Below are 24176 nucleotides of genomic sequence, written 5' to 3'. Positions count from 1 at the left end.
TTGTCGGAGCAGGTAATGACCTGCCCTTTTCAGAATGAGAGCTCAGACTATCCCCCTACCCAATTCTATCATTCAAAATACAGAATTAAAAAGTTCATTTTTGACATTTTGGCCAGCTTTTTGGGATTCTGTCCCACTGTCGACGCCGCGTAAGTTACCTAACTCCTGAAAACGTGGAGTACCGCGGGCTACCGACTTTTATTGGGCGTGCTCCCTTGGATCTGGCGTGATTCCGAGGCTAGTTCACGTCGCAAATTTTGGCGCCCAACGTGGGGCCCACGCCGTGAAAAATCATCAATAATTAGGAGAAAATAAAATCTGGAGAGTGAGAGAGTAACTCAATTAATTATATCTGTGTCTTTGTCAATATACTAATCCACTTATTACAGTTAATGTTCTTTCGTTTGTGAATATGACAAATGTATGTATCGTCCACAATATATATGTATATGCTGTCCTATGCAAGTAAGTTGCAATAAGTATATTCTAAGTCCTATTGAAAAGAAAAGGACTCTGGAATTTGTGTGCCGCCGCGTATACGTGTAATACCGCTTGCTGTGTTGGCGCGTGCCGCTCAGCTGTAGAGTTTTTCTACACGTCGCTCGCTCGCGGCCGAGCGCGACGTAAACACTCATAAATGCGCTCGCTTATATAATACCGTCTAGACCGTTTTCGAAGAAATTAAGTGGGTCAATAGAAAAACCGAGACATTTAAAGTCTCAATCTGTTCAGCATTATTTCCGCCTGACTGATTTCGAGCGTGTTATAGAAAGCCATTTATCGTACCCTTCCGATATTAGTTATATGCGAGGCCCGATTTTCGAGATCTTTTCGTTAATTTCATAAATTTCTGTTATAACGAATCGTTCGCATAATATTGTTCGATAAGAGAATCGTTTCTATGACCGTTTGACGAACTTGTTTATTATTTGATACAGATGATCTCAGCTGCTTTCTTTTGATTATTGTCGATAGCTCATGTATTACTTTTTTTTCGGACTCTGTTTCTTCCTTTCTCTTAGGCTTCAACGTATAAGGTCGCGTTTAGATTCGTTGCGTTTAAACTTTCGTCTCAACGTATTCTTTTGATTTTTATTACTCAAGGAATTATTTAATTCGGCTTTGCGTGATCACATCATAATTACCTTTTTTTACCTTTCCTTTTTTCGTTTTCGCTCTTTAATTGCATAATTATTTTCTTTTTAAAATTAATCATTTTCTTTTTGCTCGTTCTCGTTATTTCTTTTTCTTTCTTTTTCGTTAACATTCGTGGATTTATCATTGCGTTCTGTATTCAGCAACTAAAAACGTCTTTCTTTCTTTCTTTTTTTTACCTTTTCCTTCTTCTTTCCCTTTCATAATAACGCTTGTAATTAACGCCTCGTTTTCGATATATTAATTTTAAAGTTATATCACAGTAAACTTAGCCGGCTAACTTTCTTCTCTTTTTGTTTTTGATTCGGGAGGGTCTCAACTGCCTACATTCCCATTTGCCAACAGCTTCGTTTGCCCACAACATTTTGCCGACAGCTTCAATTGCCGACATTCCCGATTGCCTACAGAGCGATTGCCTACAAGCATTATTGCGCACATTTAAAAATTAAAAATACAAACGTACGTTTGCACACAAGACATTATTGCACACATACACATTGCACACATGACATTATTGCGCACATACACATTGCACACATGACATTATTGCGCACATACACATTGCACACATGACATTATTGCGCACATACACATTGCACACATAATATTATTGCGCACATACACATTGCACACATAATATTATTGCGCACATTTAAAAATTAAAAATACAAACGTACGTTTCACACAAGACATTATTGCACACATACACATTGCACAAATGACATTATTGCGCACATACACATTGCACACATAATATTATTGCGCATATTCTTTCCATGCGAAACGAGGTTCAACATGGGTTTACAACTTTGTTTGTGAACCTTGGTTAACCTTGTTAGGTTTATCTTGTTAGGTATAACCTGAGTAGGATTTGTTATTTGTTTTACGCGGGGGAGAGGCTTCGCCCCGTAGGGGCGAAGTCCTCCGCCGCCTACGCGTGAAATTTCAAACAAAGCGAGGTTCAACATGGGTTTACGAGTTTCTACACAAAACGCAATAATGTCATGTGCGCAATGTGTATGTGTGCAATAATGTCTTGTGTGCAAACGTACATTTGTATTTTTAATTTTTAAATGTGCGCAATAATATTATGTGTGCAATGTGTATGTGCGCAATAATGTCATGTGTGCAATGTGTATGTGCGTAATAATGTCATGTGTGCAATGTGTATGTGCGCAATAATATCATGTGTGCAATGTGTATGTGTGCAATAATGTCTTGTGTGCAAACGTACGTTTGTATTTTTAATTTTTAAATGTGCGCAATAATGCTTGTAGGCAATCGCTCTGTAGGCAATCGGGAATGTCGGCAATTGAAGCTGTCGGCAAAATGTTGTGGGCAAACGAAGCTGTTGGCAAATGGGAATGTAGGCAGTTGAACCCCTTTCTTCGATTCATACCGAATAACACTTTTTTCTGAAGCGATAGATTGCCTGACTGAGGCCGGATCGAAAATATTGTTACCGTTATTATATTGATATCGCCACATAATGAAAGTTTCGATCGTGGGTTTAACGGACTCGTATTGAATTTGGCTGATTTGGCGTATCAAAGTCGTTAAAACGTACCGTTTTCGTGTCGTTTGAAATTGTTTGTTTCTCGTATTTATTCGTTACCATATCAAATGTGTTTATGATTTCTTTTTTTTTCTCCCGTGTCGGTTACTTAAACGTACGGTCACTGTCGTGTATTGCTTTTTTTTTTTTTGAAGTAAGATGTTATTAAATTTTTTTTTTCCTTTTCTCGGTATTTTCTTTTCTCTCTTATGCCTTCTCGCGTACGGATAACGAAGGAAGCATACGTGAAGTTTGGTTGCCTTACGATTGCGCAAGTGTATCAGCATTATTATCATAATTATTTTCTTTTTTTTTTTCGGAAGACTTAGTGGAATTTTGGGGAGATTCGAGAATACGGAGTCGGGAATCGGCTCTCAACTTGAATTTTTTTTTCTTTTCTCGTTTCCGTGTCTCTTCTTAGTTGCCGATAATTGTCGTCTCGTGCGTGAGTTTGGAGGAATAAATTAAGCTTGCTTTTTGTTCTAGTGTTTTTTTTACTTCGGTTTCTTCTTGTTTTATTTAGTAGTGTTAATTATTTTTTTTCTTACTTTTCTTTTTCTTTTATCGTATATCGTTGATTTCTTTTTTTTTTTTTTGTTTTTGCGTGTGCGTTTTCAGGTATTGCGTTCTATTGTGACGAATTCTCGTTCGGTAATTAAATGCTTTTGGTTGATACGAAACAATTTAGCGTCGTTTTTTTTTCTCGTTCTGCTTTCTTTCTCGTTGTCTCGTTCCTTACTGAGATTATATTTTTTTTTTGCTTTTGCGTCTCGACTGCGTTTTTTTTTGCGAGTATTTGGGTGGGCATAGGGAATAGTACCGGATAATTTTTCTTATCCCCCATGAGGAAGGATAGTAATCCTCATCAGTGGATTTACGATCTGACCATCGCATAACAAGTGCGACAACACTTATCGGATAGGGGATTAAGCATTCAGGAAATTTTACCGGTTTTGCGAGCGCGACTTACGCGTTACGAAAACGCCCAGCACGAGAAGTCTCCCCCGTCTCCGGCACTTAGCCCGGCTGAGGACGCCGCGATGTCGTTAGACAAGTGTGCGATTTCGGGTGAATCCACCCCTTGAAGGGAGGACCCGAATTACTCGAGACACCCCCGTTTCACATTCGGGGGGGAAAAGGAAGACGCCGCGATGGGAGGACTTACCTTATACACTGAGGAAAAGAAATCGAAATTTTTAGAAGCAAATGGTTATTTGTGACATTTCCCTCGATATTTATTTGTAATAAACAAATTTGATTGTGATAATGAAATATGTATTTCTGTAAAGTATATCTCATTTTTCTAATTAATTGTAAAAAAAATTTCGTTTAATTCTTGCTAAAAAAGTAAATTTATTTGAGACAAATTAACATTTTTTATAGCAAATAATATTTAGTTACAATAGTAGTTATACTATGGGGGTTCTAACCCAGGGGCAATGAGGGGGGTGCGGGTGAAGAGGGGAAGAGGGGTATCAGATAACAGTGGAGGGGGTAATGACGTCATCGTTTTGGAGGAGAGGGGGTAATTTAGGAGTGGTGGGGAGTATCAGATAACAATAATTCCTGGAAGTGGGGGATTTCCGGGATTCCCGGAAGAGATAAGATAAGGATTGTTAATACAAACATGAGTCGTCGAGAGATAAGGATTCCTGGAAGAGATAGGGATTCCGAGAACTGTTTAGATCCTTTGGTTTTTCTCTGCGCATCAAAGTGGAGCGCCATGTTGTCGGAATGTATCATTGTTAAAGGATTCCGAGAACTGTTTAGATCCTTTGGTTTTTCTCTGCGCATCAAAGTGGAGCGCCATGTTGTCGGAATGCATCATCGCAATGTTTATACAATAAGGGTATATAAGGCCCGCGAAGAACGAGTGGTATAACAGTCGAAATGTTCATCGCACTCTCGGATGAACGCGATATTCTCAATTTAACAGCAGCGGAGTTAGAATTTGTGCCAAAGGTGATTTTATTAAGCAAGTTTGCTCGGTTCGTGGACCAAGTGTGGGAGAAACTTCCGGAACACGTAAGAGTGGACCCGGAAGTGCAGGGTTACCGTCGGTGCAAGGAACATCACAATCAACCGTGGCAGCGCGACCACATCGACGGACCCGCGCCATACGTTAAAGATTGCTCTGTGCAAATTAGGTGAGAAAAATATCTCTAAAAATAGAAAGTGAGAAATATTCAGCGAGTAGATATTTAGGTGTATTGTAAAATGTTTCAGGATCACCACGATGCGACAGCCGAGGAGTCTCGTTGAACTCGCCAGGAAGGTCATAAACCAGAACGTCGCAAGCAGATACCTATTGAGCGATCTACCGCTTCCGGAGAAGTATATTCGACAATTGTATCAGACGTATGGTCGGGATCGCTTCGAAAAATTGTTATCAAAATGTAAGACGCAAGTCGAGTACTTAGGCATCGTACAATTGATGTGTTGTGTCGACGAAATGTCGGAAATGTTTGTATGCGAATATTGAAATAAAAAATTTTTATATTTAAAATGTAAGTTTTTTTTTATCATCATCCCGCTGTAGTAATATAAGAGAACGCGTCGATTGTACCGACTTATCGCGAGTCAAGTTACACCGTTGTAGCGGACCATTTAAATAAACAATTTCAAAAGTTTTATTAAAATAAACTTATTCATATTAAATAAAAATAATTTGAATTATTTATTCCTGTGCCTCATCTTATTCACTGACCTATCCTACCGCGAGATAAGCGACAGATCATATGTCACGAGGATCGTATAACTGAGGTGGAATAAAAGTCGTACGATATAAATCATTTTTTCTTTTATTTACGACGAATGATATAGAGTGAAATAATTAAGTTATACATTTATTCTAAACACCAATAATATACTTCAAGTTTTCTTTTTAATACGAATTATCCGCGGTAAAATATAAATTTAATAGGAACTTTAATCTAAACTTAATATGTAATTTAAGGATGGGAGGTGAAAGGAGAAAAAATCGCAATAAGATTAATATTAGCAAATTTTATTCATAATTTTGTAAAAGATGTTACATAGATGAAAAAAAATTGTTTCAACTGAGCCTCTAACGCCTTTCACGATTACGAGGGGGAACGGGGGGAGGCGCTTGAGTCGTCCTCGGACGAGGCTCGACCACAGCTATCGGCTTGTGGTACACTCCGCAATCTTTACACTTCTCGTATTCGGAATTTTTTCTATTCTGATCACGCTCCATTTTCTATACTTTTTTCTCCACTGCGTGCACACTTTGAACTGATAAATTACTCTCTTCCGCACACCTTATATACAGCTCGACGCAAAAAAAAACGTCAATTTCGCTGTAGTAATAAACGTTAAAATACGTTCGATAGATGTTAAAAGTGGTTTAAGTAATGTTGAAAAGATGTACAAAAGATGTACGTAAGATGTTCAACAATACGTTAAAAGACGTTCGATAGACGTTCAAAGACGTTCGATAGACGTTCAAAAAGACGTACGATAGATGTTCTTACGAATAATCTCTTCGCGAGATAAGCGACAGAGCATATATCACGAGGATCGTATAACTGAGGTGGAATAAAAATCATACGAGAGATGTTCAAAGATGTACGATAGACGTTCCATAGATGTTCAATAGACGTTCAAAGACGTACGATAGACGTTCAAAGACGTACAATACACGTTCGATAGACGTACGAGAGACGTTCGATAGACGTTCAAAGACGTACGATAGACGTTCAAAGATGTACGAGAGGCGTACGATAGACGTTCAATAGATGTTAAAAGTAGTTCGATTGACGTTCAAAGACGTACAATAGATGTTAAAAGTTGTACGTAAGACGTTCAACAATACGTTAAAAGATGTTACATAGATGTTAAAAGTAGTTCGATTGACGTTAAAAGACGTACGATAGACGTTGAATAGATGGAAATATCATACGCTGGCCTATCGTCCTGGCGAAACCTTAGATCCGCGATTACTATTCCTCGAAAAGGAGATGCTACTGTCGAGCGAGTCATCTCGTCTTCGACATATTATAAAGAATTTTATTGTTGTAAACTATAGTGGATATTGATATGAATGTTAGTTAGCGACGAATAGCTTAGCACCTATCGTCCTGGCGAAACCTTAGATCCGCGATTACTATTCCTCGAAAAGGAGATGCTACTGTCGAGCGAGTCATCTCGTCTTCAGCATATTATAAAGAACTATATTGTTGTAAACTATAGTGGATATCGATACGAATGTTAGTTAGCGGCGAATATAATAAGATTATAATAAGATTTAGCGGCATCTTTGATGTAAGGGTATATAAGTCGGGATTAAGTACTGCATTCATAATAGATCTTCGTTGTTCACAAAGTTCGTAACGTAGTTATTCGTTTAAAAAAAATGTCTAGTTGTCGGAAAATAATCGATTTGTGTTTGCGATTGACGCATAGCTTAAACGGGCTATGCGTTGATAATTATTTATCGTCGTTGTCCGACAACGACGATGATAATTATACGGTATTCGCAAAGTTTGCGGGTGCGTGCCCTAGCGCGGTGCTCGCTGTGTTATTTCGGTTGGGACATTTTTCGAATTATCCTCAGCTCTTGATTATTGCTGGGGAAATTGTCGAAATGAGACGTATTTACAGCGATGCTGAAGAGGATGCGGGAGGTTATATCACCTGGCTGTCGTATTGCTATAATGATGCTGTAAAAAATGGTAAGTTTTTTTTTTTTTTTTTTTTTTTTTTTTTTTTTTCTTTTTATTATGAATATTAAAACAAAGTTTTAAAAAATTAAAATTATTATTTTTTAGGAACGCTACAACATCCAACATCTAAAAAAACTATGGTGGTGGAGGGTGTGGTGCGTGGTACGCGTCGAAACCACGACGAGCGAGCTACTCGACGTCTCGGGGTAAGACGTCGAGCGGATACCTCGCCTGAGGCCGGACCCTCGTGTAAGTCGCTGTATACATTATTTATATGAAATAACAGCATCGATTTTTATAGTAGGAAATTTTACAAAAAAAAATTTAATGTTTTAGCTCGCGCTCGAATTGTTCTGACGCCTGAGCTCGTCGATCTCGTGAGTGACGAATCGATGAGCTCACTTCGCGAGGAAGAAGAGCAGGAAGAGGAAGAAGAGCAGGAAGAGGAAGAGGAGAGGACTTATGAAGGAGGGGATGAGGAAGAAGAGCAGGAAGAGGAAGAGGAGAGGACTTATGAAGGAGGGGATGAGGAAGGCTACACGCAAGACGGATGGGGAATGGGTGACAGAGGTAAGAAAGATTGAAAATTTTTACAGTTACTTTTATGTTTGAATTTTTTTTTTAAACATTAAAATTTTCACAGGATACAGCCCCTCTGTGATGTCTTACTCTTCCGATTAGAATTTTCAAACGGGGGAGTAAAATAAAAAGAAGAAAATCGAGAGGTGAGTATTTTCATACTCAAATTTTTTAATTAATTCATTAATTTTTTTTTAATTTTGACTTTTTGCAGTTCAAACAGGTGGTAGAGAAGAAGAGTCGGAGGAAACTTGGTCGGGCGAGGTTCCTGCGACACGCTTTCGAAGTCGTCGGTTTCACCAGTCGATTCCTCGCGAGGAAAGAACTTTTTTTTTGCAATTGAAAAAAAAAATTCTGTTTGCTTAAATGTACATATATTTTTTTTAATTGTTTTTTTAATAAATATTATTCATATTAAATAAATTAATTTTTTATTTTTTTTACCAGACTTTTCCCATCCTATTCACTGACCTATCCTATTGCGAGATAAGCGACAGATCATATGTCACGAGGATCGTATAACTGTGGTGGAATAAAAGTCGTATGATATAAATCATTTTATTAATATAAATCATTGTTATGTTACACGTTTGTTACGCTCAAACCACCACTTGTACAATTTGCAAACATTCCGCATAGCGCAATGTTTCGTGTGATACGCGCAGCACAAGGTTCCGATTACATCCAAGTTCGTCAGGCGTGCGATATCTTCGTAACCCGCATCGATCGTTTCAATCTCTACATCATCTTCCAAAATCTCACACAGCCACTTTTTCTTCTCGAGTCCTTTCACGTATATCAGAGGCGGTTCCGTACCAATGGCGTTGTTGATGAGGCTTTTCATCCGACTGTACGAGACGTGTCCATCTTCCCATCGGAAGCCGTGATGGTATATCCGTAACCAACACACCAGCGATTTTTCCGATTTCGTCAACAGATACCACGGTACGTGTTCACGAAATACGTAATGAGACAGCGTTTCGCCATCTCGAAGTACCGCTGCTTCTTTCACGATAAAAATGTTGTTGAACGCGTAACCTTGCAAGTCGACGAAAATTGGTACGTTCGACATCGTCGTCGATCGTCGGAAAACTGACATGTCCGCGTACGCACACGTCTAATTTATAACTTTTCACACGAGTCTGCGCACAATGTTGTTCAGTGGATTATATTCGACCATTCGATCGTGTATAACGAGACAATAGGCGGTGGTGTTGGCCGGTATATTTTCCTTACAATCAAATTCTATTCGCACGTCGACGGTGGCGTTCTTGACAGAGTCGTTTTGTCGCGAACAATCTATGACTACGAACGGACCGGTTATCAAGAAATCATCGATATCCAAATACGTATCGTCCTGTCCGTAATAGGCTTTGCGGAAACGCGCATACATGTTGTACAGTATAGCGTATCGATTTCTGTCGAAATCCAAGTTCATGTCGTCGTACGGATAAAAATCTGAATTCAGATGCAGTCTCACATTGGTGAGTTTACAATCGTCAAATTGCGCAGCGTTTTCAGACAGTACGTTTTTTCGACCGGTTTGGAGAGCGAAGATTACGTATCGCGGTTTTTCCAATTGCGTCGCGGCTTTGATCGCCCAGGAATGCTTGGTCGTGTTTTGCAGCAGAGGAAACTCGTACAGATCCCACGAACGGAAGCACACGCTCAGATATCGTCCGCTTTCCAAAGTTCGAAGAAGAGACAGCTTGTTGACTTCGCTCAGAGATACGTGAGGCATTCGCCACTGTATCTTGAGTAGCTCGATCGTCGGATTCGCACCGGCTCGTCCTACGAGACAATTGTTATCGTTGCGCGATCGTATCAATACAAGTTCGTGACGAGCGTTGATCACGATGCGCTTGTAGTCCTCGCAGAATCCAAACAGAGCATTAAGCGGAACGCAAAAATTAAAGTTTCCATCGATCAACGAATATCCATTCGGATTCCACGATGCGTATTTCAGCATCTTGCTCTTCTCCGTCGTCAGCGATATATAATTTTTGATCGTCGTTGTTATTCCAGCGTTTCTGTTACGATCGATTTCAACTCCGTCGAGTTCGTATCGCATTTCTTCAAACATGAACGCGACACAATTATTTCCCATAATACACACGACATCTCTATTCTCACCGGTAGGATTCATAACGAGTTTTCCTTCAACGTAGAGAAAACTCTCACACGGCAACGTGTACAAATCCTGTTGTTGTATAGGTATTCGTATCTCGTCGCTGTGTCCCAACGTCGTGTTAGCGTACGGATTGTACGTGTGCATCTCATATTTCACGATACGCTCGTCGAAGACGGGCTCGTCAACGATGTCGAGTATATCCATCTCTTTAAGCGTTTCTCACAACGAATCCCAACGATTGTAAAAAGTTTACGTTCGTCGTACTGACAAGTAACACTACCCAAATGTAAATCACCGATTTTGATAATTTTTGAATATGTTGTAGTAGACGTAAAAATAAGACATACGTATTTTTTTTTATCGGCGGAAAACCATATTTACACCCCTTTACACCCCTTTAAATTTATGGGTATCGATTTAATTGTTTTGTATATAAGGATTTAGTATTTTCGGCCCGAACCAAATAAAATAGTTGCATCACCAAGAGATATGAAAAATGGAAAATTTTCGACTCGGTTCGATCATTTTTAGGGGGTAAACTACCCCCTGTATTTGAAACAAAAATTTTAAAAATGCCCAGATAATTGCAAATTTTATTCAAAAATTTTGAAAAAAATATATGTTACACTCGCATCCAAAACAAAAGTGAGACTGTTTGAGGATTTAAGGGTGACCACCCTTTTATCGAATTTCTTACGTAACATTTAAATTTATTCCGAAATAATGGTAAACAGTTTCATTTATCGTCAAATTAATTAATATTTACAAATTATAGTCTGATCAACCCTTCAATTCTATAAGGGGTGAGGAAAAACCTACCCTTAATAAGAGTAAGAAACCAGGATCGCGGCTCTTAGCATTACCCAGGATCACGACGGGGACGTGGCCGCGTGGATCCCATTTTATTTTATTTTTTTGGTTTTTTTGGTTTTTTGTTTTTTTTATTTGTTTATTGTTTTGTAATTTTTTTGTGTTTTTATTTGTATGTTGTTTTTTAATTTTTATATTTGTATTTTAACAATTAAAAAAAATTAAATTAATTAAACGTTACATTATAACTAACTTTAGTAATATTAATTAATGGCTATTCTTTATAGTCTTTACAATAATGAGGGACGCTTTGATTGCTGGGATCAAAAAAATGAGTAAAACATATATAATGTGTACACCAAGCGCACCTAATTAAAGCATTATCTTCACAATACTTGCAAGATGTATCACAATTTTCAAAACAGTATCGGACAGGAGTCTTGCATTTAGGTGGTTTTTCTTGAATATACCCACTTTTATACCATGCATATTTAAACATGTTTACAAACCTGGCTGAAGAAAACTGGTTATGAATCAGCGACTGAAGTTTTAATACATTGTTTCTTGCATGTAAATTGACATCAAAGCCATACAAAATTACCAGATCTGAAAAATGTTTTAAAAAATTTTTCCATGGTCTGAATCCATAAACATCTAGGGGTTGAATCATACCAGTTGTCCCAGCAGGAATTGTAAAAATATTGACATCTTTGCCTTCTAGACAAACGTTGTCAAAATTTTTCTTTGTTTGTCCTGTCCACGAATCTAAACATAAAACCGATTGTTTATCAACCACAGATAAGTAAATATCTTTGTACCATTGAACTGCCAGGTCAGATGATAATTTCCCAGATTTTGAAGGTACTACGACAATATTTTCTGCTTTATATATGTTCATTTCAACAACAGGTCCAAACTGCCCACCCGTTTCTTGTAAAACAATAAATAAAGGCGACTTGAGTAATCCACTAGCTGATACAATCGGTTGTATGGTATAGCTATGTGTTAATGAATTCTTCGATTGTGTTAAACATTCAACTTTTGCTGTTCCTTTGAAAGATAATGTTCGTCCTGCATGTGATTCATAATTAAAACCAGACTGATCTGAATTATAAACATTGTCAGCTCCTAATAATGAGATTTGCTCCCTAATTTTGGATACAAATTGATTTGCTTCTTGTACTAAATCATCTTTCTTTGATAAGAGCGTTTGGGTAGTGAATTTATTAATTTTTCTGGATACGATTCCGTGTTTTATTTTAAAATTGTGAATCCACTTTGATGAAGCCGAGAAACTTTTTTCTTTGAAATATGAATGCCTCCGTCGCCAGGCGAGCGCTCCTCACTCCTTAGCTCGCGGCTTTTGTTTACATGAGATGCTCCGGGGCCCATTTCTCACATTCACATTCACATCCTGCAGTCCATATTTCAAAGAAGAAAGTTTCTCGGACAATCGCGTTGATCGTTAAGGGTTTCAACGGTGTTCTAATCTCGATCCTGGTTTCTTACTCTTATTAAGGGTAGGTTTTTCCTCACCCCTTATAGAATTGAAGGGTTGATCAGACTATAATTTGTAAATATTAATTAATTTGACGATAAATGAAACTGTTTACCATTATTTCGGAATAAATTTAAATGTTACGTAAGAAATTCGATAAAAGGGTGGTCACCCTTAAATCCTCAAACAGTCTCACTTTTGTTTTGGATGCGAGTGTAACATATATTTTTTTCAAAATTTTTGAATAAAATTTGCAATTATCTGGGCATTTTTAAAATTTTTGTTTCAAATACAGGGGGTAGTTTACCCCCTAAAAATGATCGAACCGAGTCGAAAATTTTCCATTTTTCATATCTCTTGGTGATGCAACTATTTTATTTGGTTCGGGCCGAAAATACTAAATCCTTATATACAAAACAATTAAATCGATACCCATAAATTTAAAGGGGTGTAAAGGGGTGTAAATATGGTTTTCCGCCGATAAAAAAAAATACGTATGTCTTATTTTTACGTCTACTACAACATATTCAAAAATTATCAAAATCGGTGATTTACATTTGGGTAGTGTTACTTGTGAGCCTCTTGAATGGCGATTTTTTCACAATTTTCGTTGCTCTCTCAATCACTCGCTGTTCGTTCAACACGAGCATTTCCTCGCACCGCGTCGCCGCAAGTGCAGTCTGATGGTAATCTCCTCTCCGCGAAAGTCGATCAATCGTCCGTCTTGATCCACCACACGCAAGGTGATATCGGTAACACTCCTCGCGATGACCGGAAGGTAAATGATTTGCGCCGGTGTTTCCGAGACTTTATATCCCGGAGGCACGTTCGGTGAAAATTCGTGTATCGTGTGCACCGACTTGTCGTTGGCGTACGCACCCGCGGTAATGCTGCATTCCACTCGAATAATGTTTACGTTGATGATGTTTACCGAGGAGTCTGATTCGTACCACTTTCTCGGTTCCAGTATACGACCCGTCGAAAATCCCAACAATGGTCCGATGGTATTCGGTTTGGCGAAATTTATCTGAAAAGCGCACATGATTTCACTCCTCATGGTATTAACGTTGGGACGAAGTAACAATGGATAATCCTGCTCTTCGCCTTTTCCTCGTTTTTGCAGTATCGCGCGTTTCAGATAAGAAGCAATGGCGTCCAATTCGTACGATCCTTCGGGAATTGTAATTTCTTCGTCATTGTCGTCGAAATAAAATTTATCATTCGCTACCGTCACGTTCGGAATCGTGTTGTAGGTCTCCATCGTGGTTAGGCCGAGCTCGTAGTCCCCATCGCTCAAGTCTATCGGTGGAAAATAATCCACCGTGAGAACGCTGCTTTTACCGCTTAGAGTGAGCGTCAGCGACATTGCCGAGATTCCATCGACGACTGATGTCGATCGATGGTGGATCGATTTTTATATCTATTTTCTGGAGGAACAGGAGACACAATTGTCCGCAGATCGTTTGATCGTACGTCTGGTAGACCGTGCGATTGTACGTTATCGTTGTATCGGTGTCTCCGAGGTAGCGTGTAAGCTCCTTCGGCGGTTGCAAATTGCCAAAGCTGTCAAAGTATACGGCGCGATCGCCTCTCTTGGCGTACGCCACCCAATGCGTGCCCGGCCCGTCGACATCGTCCAAATTCACGATACCGCTCTCGTTTCGGTGTATCTCGTCGGGTAAAGCGTTACGCATGTAGACACCTCGGAAATACGGTATTCGCATACGCTTCGCTATTCGTGACAACTGTAGATTGGTGGTGGCACCCGCGGGCATCTCTATCGTTTTTTCGACGTTTTTTTTTTTTTTCTTCTTCTTCTTCTTCAATCCTTTGCCCCGCTTGTACGGAGCGAGATAAATCCCCCGTCCTTCCATAGCTTTATTGTGACGTTTCATCTCTTCGAGTTGTCGTCGCGCGGCCTTGGAGTCGTTCACCGCCTTTGCAACACTCGCTGCTCCACCGGCAAGCGAACCGATGACTCCCAAGAGCGGTAACAACGGTAACATACCACCGCGTTTCGCCGTCGGAAGCGTTCTCCTCTTCTTGATCTTCTTCTTCTTTCCCTTTGTCATACCCATCCCCAATTTCGTCTTTGCTTTCATAGCAGCCCATACGGCGGTAGCGGCGGCCCTCTCACCGAGAGTCGCGTTCGCAGCGGTGATCCGCTCCCGCGCTTTATCGGCGAGAACGCGATCGGCCGCGTGGCGGTCCGCTGATTCGCGGTTTTGCGAGTACGCGACGTCGTGATCGCGACACGCCGCGTCCAACGGATTGATACCTCGATCCCCTCGCGCGAGTCGTTTCCGCAGACGAGTCCCCGGCCCGCAAAATTGGTAGCCGGGTATATGCAGCTCCAACGGTAGTCGATTTATCACACTGTTCAGTAAACCGGCACCCTTGTATCGTTTCATAGAACGCGAATTCTAACACTTCGCGTGTAAATCACATTTCCAACTGAGGTGTGTTTCGACAGCGATCACCTATAAATAGGAGGCGCGTATCGATCGCTAACTAGTGGAATATCAAAGTTTGTCGGACGACAAAGTACAATGAATAATCGGGATAATAAGAAGGAACGGAAGGAGGTGAATATCGCAAACGTGCATCGCTAATCGTGTGTTTGAAACAATATTTTTTTTTCAGGATAATGTCCGAATCATGTATGGAAATAAAGATATTTTAGATCTAGCGACGAATATCCGAGCACCGCTCTTTCCGACATCCGATACCGCGCACTCGTCGCGTAATAACAAGGATGAGAAAGAGTCTGGTAAAAAATGAAATTTGTACAACAACCGTACACGATCCGTGTGAAAAACATGGATGATAAGACGCAAGGGGTTTGTGAAAAGGCGTGCAGACACGATAAAATGCTGCCAAACACGATACGCGGTATCATTTGCGGTCCCTCGAATTGCGGTAAAACCAATGTGATGATCAGTCTGCTGGAAAGTCCGAACGGTGTACGTTTCGAAAACGTGTATGTGTACTCGAAATCGTTGAATCAACCAAAGTATCGGTATCTCGAAAGATTGCTCGGATCGATCGATGAAATCGGCTACTTTACGTTCTCGGACAACGATACAATTGTACCGCACAGCGAGGCGTTACCGAATTCCGTATTCGTCTTCGACGATATAGCGTGCGACGAGCAGAATGCGATACGCGAGTACTTTGCTATGGGTCGACATTCGAAGGTCGATTGTTTCTATCTGTGCCAAACGTACGCGAAAATACCTAAACATCTCGTGCGCGACAACGCGAATTTACTCGTAATATTCAAGCAGGATGGAACAAACCTTAAGCACGTCTACAACGATCATGTGAATACGGACATGACGTACGAAGATTTCGGTACATTGTGTCACGCAATGTTGGCGACACAAGTACGGTTTTTTAGTGATAGACAAGGATAGTGCGATTAACGATGGACGTTACAGACGTGGTTTTAACGAGTTTGCGGTACCGCGGAATGGTTAGTCGTTCTCGAGACGTTGACGATGACGCTCGACACGAAAGATATCGATGAGAGGGAGAAGATCGTGAAGGAAATCGCTCGTACGAGCGAGTCGATTCGCAAAAGCACCGGACGTTGAAGACGGGTAAAGTGGAGCAAGAGGCGCAACTGGAGAAACGGTTGAAACCGATCGTAGAGTCGTTGAAACGAATCGTCGAGAACATCAAGAGTGACGATGATTCGGTTGACGATCTCGAGATTACAAACGAGCCGGATATCAAACGAAAGCGGTCGAGCTTCGAGAAGAGGAAGAAGAAAATCAAGCGTACCCCGTTGACGACACCGATACAAGCTTCGACGCCGTTCCAGCCGCAAAAATTGGCGTTTGAATCGCCGATAAATTTACCGATCGAAAACGTGTTCGAAACCACGGACCCGTTTTTCGCGACATCCGTGAGACAGACGATGCAAACGTCCGATGGTCGGGAAGCGCTGTACGGTCAAATGGGCCCGCTGGGCCAAGAGTACATCGGGGAGCTCTTGAGCGGTGACAAGAAGAGAGGGATCGACAACGTGTACGGCGTATACTTCAACGATGCGGGAACGTTTCTCGGGGACAAGACCTTCGACATCGATCGAGATGACAATTTGATCGTGGACGGTGTGAAATACGCTGGCACGCCCGGCCTGTTTGAATTAATATTCAAAAGACTTCCCGACGATACGCTGTGTACGGAGGCTGACAAACAAAAGTACAAGAGCATACTACTAGCTACTAACGCTCACAGACGCGGTCATAACGCGCATTTACCTGTTTTGGGAAACAAAGGATACAAATACAAACATATCATCACACCTCTGATATCTAAGAAAGGTGGAGGTGTCGCACATCTCGACAAGAGAGGTGCGGGTCGCACGTTACCCAAGTGTAACGTATCACAGACCATGACTGTGACCGACAACGCGGTCGATTACGTGCACTGGGATGATCCGAACGAATTGGTGGATCGCCTTCGATTGCTGGACGCCTCCCGTCAGGCGGCAAACAACGCGCACGACAACGAGTTTCTCTCGATTATCGAGGAACTGCGCGAAGCCGGTCTGATTATAAATTGATCGTCGTTGTCATCGCTGTAGCCAGTATTGCTCGTGCGATGCTACGGGAATGTCTATCAACAAATTCGGACTACAGCTAGGAGGAGGAAGCGCCAGGGTGACGAGACAGAGCGGTGGAGTCTCGAAGAATTACGTACGCGAGAATTGTCTCTGCAAGGATGGTGGGGTTTTCAACGCCAAGTCACGCGTAATCAGACATCTCGCCGACCCTGAAGCGGACACCGACGCCGTCAACAAGCTGCATCTGGATCATCACTTCCAGCTTATGAGCGATCGTGCGAATCGAGATCGTATGCTCTATGAAAATTTTAAGCGAGAAGTACTTTCACGACTCGAAGATTCGGAGAATACCGAGCGGACCTGGAAGAGAGACCACGACGATTACATCGAGACCAGATACGTGACGTTGGAACGTCAGATTCACGATCTGAGAGGTCTCCTCGACGAGAGTGTGGCGCTACTCGATGGAAAACTCGTCGATCGCGAGCGAGAGACGAAGAGTCTTGTCGAGCGAGAGATTCACAATCTTCGTAGAACTGTGAGAAAAAATTTCATCAAATACTACGATGAGGCGATGAAGAAGAAGCAAAACGAATCGCAATGAGCCTGGAGAGGAGATCGCTCGTGGACGAGCTCCACGCACCGGCGAGAAGAAACTTTACGCGTCGGCCAGTCGTCGTGAAAGGATACGATGATTTGTGGCAGGCTGACATTGTCGAGATGAGACCGTACTTGCGATCCAACGGCGGTTACAACTATATTCTAACCGTTATCGATGTGTTGAGCAAGTACGCGTGGGCCGTGCCCTTAAAGACCAAAGGTGGAATCGAAACGTCCAAAGCATTTTCTGCGATATTTGGGGAGAGAATTCCGAAAAATTTGCAGACCGACCGGAAAAGAATTTTACAACAGAGATTTCCAAAATCTTGTCAAGAAACACGGCATCAATCATTATTCGACATACTCGGTCATGAAGGCTTCGGTGGTGGAACGATTGAATCGCACGTTGAAGAACGAAATGTGGAAGTTTTTCACGCTTGCGGGATCGTACAAGTGGATCGACGATTTACCGCGATTGGTCTCGGAATACAACGGTCGTAAACATCGTACGATCGGTATGCGCCCGATCGATGTCACTCCCGAGATCGCAAAGGGACTCTTGAGCACCGTGTACAGTAGAATAAAAATTGCCGCGCCGGCGAAATTCAGGGTGGGTGATCCGGTGAGCGTGAGCAAATTCAAAACTGTATTCGAGAAAGGATACACGCCGAATTGGTCGACGGAGGTGTTTAAGATCGCTGCGGTGCAACGTACCAATCCTGTGACGTATCTGATTAAAGATTACCGCGGAGATCCGGTCGCGGGAGGCTTTTACGAGCACGAATTGCTCAAGACCGCTCAACCCGACGTTTATCTCGTGGAGAAGGTGTTGCGTCGAAAGGACGACAAGGTGTTTGTAAAGTGGTTGGGATTCGACAATTCGCACAACTCTTGGATAAATAAAGACGATGTATTGTAATAAACTGTGTATATTATACATTGTATTATAATAAACTATTATACATATATACAATGGTGTTCTTTATTACTACTACAATATGTTACAATATATACATTTAAAAAAAAACTAATAATACATAAAATATTAAACTATATAAATTAAACACTATGTATATTACTAAGCATTATTTACAAATGTATCTCGCGATGTCCCCATGGTAGAGTGTCGGTGGAACCGGATACGACGTGCCGCTTATCGTCGTACGGACTGAGCGCGAACTTCGACTCCGACACGGTGTACACCTCGTGCATCTTTGAGCGGATGCACGATTGACGCCGCGTCAGCTCGATTTCGGCGTTGAGGCACCGAGTGTAGTCGTCGAACGTTATCGTTCTAGCGACTACACTCTTTTTTACACCTTTAATCTTTTTGGTGTCTTTTTGGCCGGTGACTCTCAACGCGTACATCTTCGCTCTCAGTCCGACAAATTCCGTCATGATCGCGCCGTTATTCTCGTCTTTCATCAGACCGGGTACTTTCTTGTTGGCGCGCGGCATACCGTAAGCGTTGTCCTCGGAGTAGTCGCTCGTGTCGAATTTGGATATATCACGTTTCATATCCCGATACGCGTCCTCGCAGTGCAGAAAGTATATCAGACTGTCGGTATCGGTGTACATAATTTTGCAATTGTCGCGGTAGAGAGGCGCCATGTACTCGTAGTGAAACTCGTACAAGCAGGTCTTGGATATGTCGAGGATGCACATACCCACGTAGATCGGCTTGTCGAATTTCACTTCGAGTTTTCGCAACTCTACGGCGATCAGATCCTCCGAGAACACGCTTCGGCTGTGGAAATTCGGTTTCGCGATCATAGCCTCCGCTCCGTACCGACCATCCCACTGTGTAACGAGCCGGACATCCGTGTGATTTCGCACATTCTCCATGGTTTTGCCGAAAACGGCGTTGTTCATCAATTTGTACAAATTTTTTTCGAAATCATTTTTCGCCCGTGTCCGAAACTGTGTATTCAGTTCTATGTATCCGCGGAGCCACGGAGATTGCGCGAATTGCAGTACGCGGTGAATCTTTGCAATTCGCAGACCATGTCGCACGCATTGTTGCAGATTACGATAGTGGATGACATAACGCTGCTTATCGTACAGCGTTGCGAGTAACTTGAGCTCCCGCTTGCCAGGCGGCTTATCGCACGTCGGGCAGAACGGCAGGTCGGCGTGCGCGTCGTGAAGATTCACTGGATACTCGAGATCGACTTCCAGCACGTAACCGGTAGCCGAATCGGATGCAACGGACATTACGTCAAAGCTCGCGACATCATCGACCCATCGAAATTTGGCGTAGGGCAACGGTTGACACATCGCCCACCCGTACAAATTGTTTACATCATAGTACATTAGGTACGATGACGGTTCCGATGGGTCGTAGGATGGCATGTATTTGTTGTTGGCGGCGGCGTATCGGTTGGAGCATTGGCTGAGACCACCGCGTATACCGCGCTCGACAAACAGTACCATATCGATGTCCGTGAGCAACTCGAATTTTACACGCGTGTACTTCAACATAGCGTCCCACGTGTATCCCGGTAGAGTGTAATAATGAGCGGGATCTAAACCGTAACTCTTTATAGACATGTTTCGAAAATTTTCGAAAATATCCGCCTACAAAAGAACGTCTGTTTTCAAATACAAATCGCTGTATTGGCCTAGATCTTTGATCGAAAAAGTTTGCCAGACGTTTGTCGCGTGCGCGTAATCGCTCTCGGATACCGTTTCTCCGGTGAGCGAGCTGTAAAACGATTCGCGCGATGGCAGGCTTGTGTCCCGGAGCTTGTCGACGCTGTCGACGTACTCGTAGGGAAACACGCCTTTCCGAGTAAGCAGATTGAAATTTTCCGCGGATAAATGTTTGAATTCCGATCGTGAAATTTTTAATTCATCCACAGTTAAATAAGATGCCAATTTATCGAGGCTCGTACTGAGAAATTTAAACGAATCAATAAACCGTAATTTTATACACAATTTTGATTTTTGATCCATGGTATCTTTAACATTTTTTGTAAATGAAATGTAACGCTCTTTCGTCAGCGGTAACAATTCGACGTTGCCTTCGAAAGCATTGGCAACGTCTTTAATAATGAAATGCGCGTCGTAACCGGATAAATTGTGAAATATCACCGGGATAACGTCGGAGTCTATGTAATTTAGATTGCACGACGAGTGCGCGGCACCGCGGTAACGCCCGGTCAGATGACAATGATCGCGCACCCGCGTGTCGTCCGCTGTTAAGGGTTTCTCGCACACGTGACACGTTACGGCGCTACGGAATTCCTCCGATTCCTCCCGCGTAAGATCCGCCATGGGGACGACGGTGGTGCGGATCGCTTTCACGCGGTGCGTCAAATCGTGCAGTTCGTTGACGAACCACGCTGTGCAATCCTCACCGCGATATGACTTATAACTAGAGAGCGAATTATCGTAAGCGCAACTTACATAATATCCTACGCTAAAGGCTCTGTGATGTTGGTAGGCGTAAGTAGTACCCTCCTGATCCTCCTTTTTCTCGAGCGTACATTCGAGATCGGCGTACACTACAAACGGAACCCGCTCCTTCCGATTGTAATTCCGGAACGTCAGCCACTTGTCGTCCTCGCTGGGGAGAACGACGGCGCAGTCGTTCATTTTCCCGCAGTCGACGCTGTGGACTGACAACTTCTCCCGTGTATAAAAGTAGTGTAGACACCTGTAATAATTTATTTGATTAAAACTATGAATAAAAAATATTGATTTATTTTATACGCATCTTTTTTTTTTTTACTTACCGATCGCAAATGTACTTTTTACATTTGTGCATGCTCAGTTGTGAGCTCACCAACCGCGGCAGGTTCTTTATGCACGCAAAGTGTGCATCGTTGTTTTTACGCACGTATAGCAGGTTGACGTGCTTCTCCTTTTTGTCGTCGGCGAGCCGCAGAGGGACGATTTTGGAGTCTTGGGTGGTAAAGACGTTGACGGAGATGGCGTTTAGTTTCTCGAACTTTGATATTTGTGACAGCGTCACGGGGAACTCGATGTCGCACAGATTCAGCACCGTCGAGTAATGTGGGTATTCTATCGTTCTTTCCGGATGTTTTTCCGCTGGATATAGAGCGGCGACGACTGCCCACGCGAAACACGCATTGTCCGTCGATTGCACGTTGACCACCGCTCTTTTTAGCATAATTTTCCGCGATAACTCGATGTGGCATCCCGCGTGCAGAGGATTGAACTTGTTCACATTGACGGTGAGATTCAGGATACGCGACAACGCCCATCCGCTATCGCGTTCCTGAAATTCCTCCAGAGCCGCCAGAATATCATCCTCCACGTGCCGCGTGTACCACTCGTTGATCGGATGTGGGAAACAACTCGCAATTTTTGGTGGCGATGGTCTTCACGGCAGTCTTGTCGCCCGCGACAAATTCCCCGTTGAACGCGGTGTTAATCTTGACGCTGTTGTGTTCCACCATGACGCCCTGGATCCGCTCGATAACCATATTTCTCACGTTTTTCAAAAACTCGTGTGGATCTATATAGTTTTGATTGACAACCACACCCGTCAGCACACGGTTCCTAAACGCCGTCTCGATCTCCTTCCACGTGTAGCCCTTTTTCTCGTATCCACCGTATCCGGCACCGACGGGCACGAAACGCTCGTGCAGGGCGTCCCTCACACCCTCCAGACGCGCAATTTGCGCCACCAGAGAGTTGACTACTCCGGTGCGTTGCCTCTTGCGACATTGTTCCTTGAGAGAATCGAGGTACTCGTTGCACTCGTAGTCCCATGGAAGGAACTCTCCCGTCGTTTTAATATTCGCTGCTCGTACGGTAAGATCGCGCTCCTTCTTCATTTTGAACAACTGTGATTAGTCGTTTTTTTTCTCACTCGCTTTATATACCCGTTTGTTGCACACGGCACTAACTATAAGCATAACAATGATGCATTCTGACAACATGGCGCTGCCTACAATTTGTATAAACAATCCTTATTTTTTCTCTTCCGAGAATTATTGTAATATGATATCCCCACCACTCCGAATTTACCCCCTCTCCTCCAAACATGATGACGCAATTTAAACAGGCGCTCTACTTTGATGCGCGCGTTGTAGGATAAGTCGGTATAGCAGATAAGATGACACGGAAAAATAATAAAAAATTTTAATTACAGTTGAAATAATATTTATTAATATGTATTGTTACAACTCCGCAAAGACCTGAGTCACCAGTTCACAATCAATTATGTTATTCTTATCGAATAAATCGCTTTTGCGAATCGCCACGTGATCGGGGTCCTTCGCATTCCTCGCGATTTCTGAAAAGTGTGCGAACTTGACATCAACCGTATCGGTGATGTTGTTCAACGAATGATTGATACAGTCTACGCAATATTCAAGTGCAAACATGTTACACACGGTTCGGTTTGACATGATTAAACATAACGCTGATGTTGCCAGGCGCATTACTTTTAGGTTGTTCATTTTTCCAAAACTTAACGTGCAGTGTCCAACGGTCTGAGACGGTGCTTCGTCCACATCGTTCTTAAAGAAGCTGGTGATGATGTCCCGTTGATTCATGAGTTCTTTCCATACGTCGTATGATAGACGTAGCTCCTTACCATGGTTGTCACCGAGAGCGATTTCCACACGGCTCGACGTTGAGACGTTGATTCCGATGTCGAGATATTTGTAACTGGTTTTTGTCAACGGGTATCTTCTAACCAAGATCCTAGATGATTCTTTTTCCATCTTTGACATATTACTTTTTTGTTTTCTATGAAAAAAAAATAAATTGTGAGTTTAAAAGTATAACAATTAAGTTTAAAGATGTAGCTAAAGAAACAACTTACTTCACGGTTGACATGGTGCAAAACATCGTTGCTAGTAAACGTCACAGCGAACTAGTAATTTTCTCAATGATTTCGAACGACTGATGGTTCCTATTCTTTTTCACTCGCTTTATATACCCGCTTGTTGTATACAAAATTGAAATCTGACAACATGGCGCCGAAAATGCTGACGTGGCTGCCTGTTGCTATGGGCTTTTGTTTTAAAATACAGCAATGATGCAATCCGTAAACCTGCACGAACCTGCATACTATAAACATTGCGATGATGCATTCCGACAACATGGCGCTCCACTTTGATGCGCAGAGAAAAACCAAAAGATCTAAACAGTTCTCGGAATCCTTTAACAATGATACATTCCGACAACATGGCGCTCCACTTTGATGCGCAGAGAAAAACCAAAGGATCTAAACAGTTCTCGGAATCCCTATCTCTTCCAGGAATCCTTATCTCTCGACGACTCATGTTTGTATTAACAATCCTTATCTTATCTCTTCCGGGAATCCCGGAAATCCCCCACTTCCAGGAATTATTGTTATCTGATACCCCCCACCACTCCTAAATTACCCCCTCTCCTCCAAAACGATGACGTCATTACCCCCTCCACTGTTATCTGATACCCCTCTTCCCCTCTTCACCCGCACCCCCCTCATTGCCACTGGGTTAGAACCCCCATAGTATAACTACTTACAATAAGATTGATTTGTATAGACAAATAATATTTATTTCTAGAAATGATATTTATTTCTTAGAAACAAATTTTTATTTCTTTGAATTAAAGGTTTTCACTCT

General features: G+C 42.2%; 4 protein-coding genes across 4 annotated transcripts; 1 reads left to right on the top strand and 3 right to left on the bottom strand.

Moving 5' to 3' along the window:
- Positions 1–9106: 9106 nt before the first annotated feature.
- Positions 9107–10309, bottom strand: LOC137001710 (uncharacterized). The gene has a single exon (XM_067360830.1). It carries the CDS (start codon positions 10307–10309, stop codon positions 9107–9109), a length of 1203 nt encoding a protein of 400 aa, XP_067216931.1.
- Positions 10310–17586: 7277 nt separating this feature from the next.
- Positions 17587–18505, top strand: LOC137001663 (uncharacterized). The gene is made up of 2 exons (XM_067360785.1): positions 17587–17774; positions 17872–18505. Exons 1-2 carry the CDS (start codon positions 17587–17589, stop codon positions 18503–18505), a joined length of 822 nt encoding a protein of 273 aa, XP_067216886.1.
- A 57-nt stretch (positions 18506–18562) lies between these two features.
- On the bottom strand, positions 18563–20136 carry LOC137001607 (uncharacterized). The gene has a single exon (XM_067360739.1). The coding sequence runs from the start codon at positions 20134–20136 to the stop codon at positions 18676–18678; it is 1461 nt and encodes a 486-aa protein (XP_067216840.1). The 3' UTR covers positions 18563–18675.
- Positions 20137–20163: 27 nt separating this feature from the next.
- Positions 20164–22391, bottom strand: LOC137001570 (uncharacterized). Its single transcript, XM_067360665.1, has 4 exons — positions 21976–22391; positions 21324–21932; positions 20507–21244; positions 20164–20290 (listed from the first exon to the last, which is right to left on the bottom strand). The coding sequence occupies exons 1-4, from the start codon at positions 22389–22391 to the stop codon at positions 20164–20166; spliced, it is 1890 nt and encodes a 629-aa protein (XP_067216766.1).
- Between the last annotated feature and the right edge of the window lie 1785 nt (positions 22392–24176).

This window comes from Linepithema humile, chromosome 1, assembly GCF_040581485.1.
Source record: "Linepithema humile isolate Giens D197 chromosome 1, Lhum_UNIL_v1.0, whole genome shotgun sequence".
NCBI lineage: Eukaryota > Metazoa > Arthropoda > Insecta > Hymenoptera > Formicidae > Linepithema > Linepithema humile.
This window is presented reverse-complemented; position numbering and strand designations above follow the sequence as displayed.

What these genes read in the sequence shown, in the direction of transcription:
- LOC137001710 (XM_067360830.1), bottom strand. Translation starts at nt 10,309, where the DNA reads ATGGATATACTCGACATCGTTGACGAGCCCGTCTTCGACGAGCGTATC.
- LOC137001663 (XM_067360785.1), top strand. Translation starts at nt 17,587, where the DNA reads ATGAGCCTGGAGAGGAGATCGCTCGTGGACGAGCTCCACGCACCGGCG. An exon ending in GTTATCGATGTGTTGAGCAA is followed by an intron (nt 17,775 to 17,871) that starts GTACGCGTGGGC and finishes AAAAATTTGCAG; the next exon opens with ACCGACCGGAAAAGAATTTT.
- LOC137001607 (XM_067360739.1), bottom strand. Translation starts at nt 20,136, where the DNA reads ATGTCTATAAAGAGTTACGGTTTAGATCCCGCTCATTATTACACTCTA.
- LOC137001570 (XM_067360665.1), bottom strand. Translation starts at nt 22,391, where the DNA reads ATGAAGAAGGAGCGCGATCTTACCGTACGAGCAGCGAATATTAAAACG. An exon ending in AGCGTCAAGATTAACACCGC is followed by an intron (nt 21,933 to 21,975) that starts GTTCAACGGGGA and finishes ACTGCCGTGAAG; the next exon opens with ACCATCGCCACCAAAAATTG. An exon ending in AAATTGTGTATAAAATTACG is followed by an intron (nt 20,291 to 20,506) that starts GTTTATTGATTC and finishes ATCGTTTTACAG; the next exon opens with CTCGCTCACCGGAGAAACGG.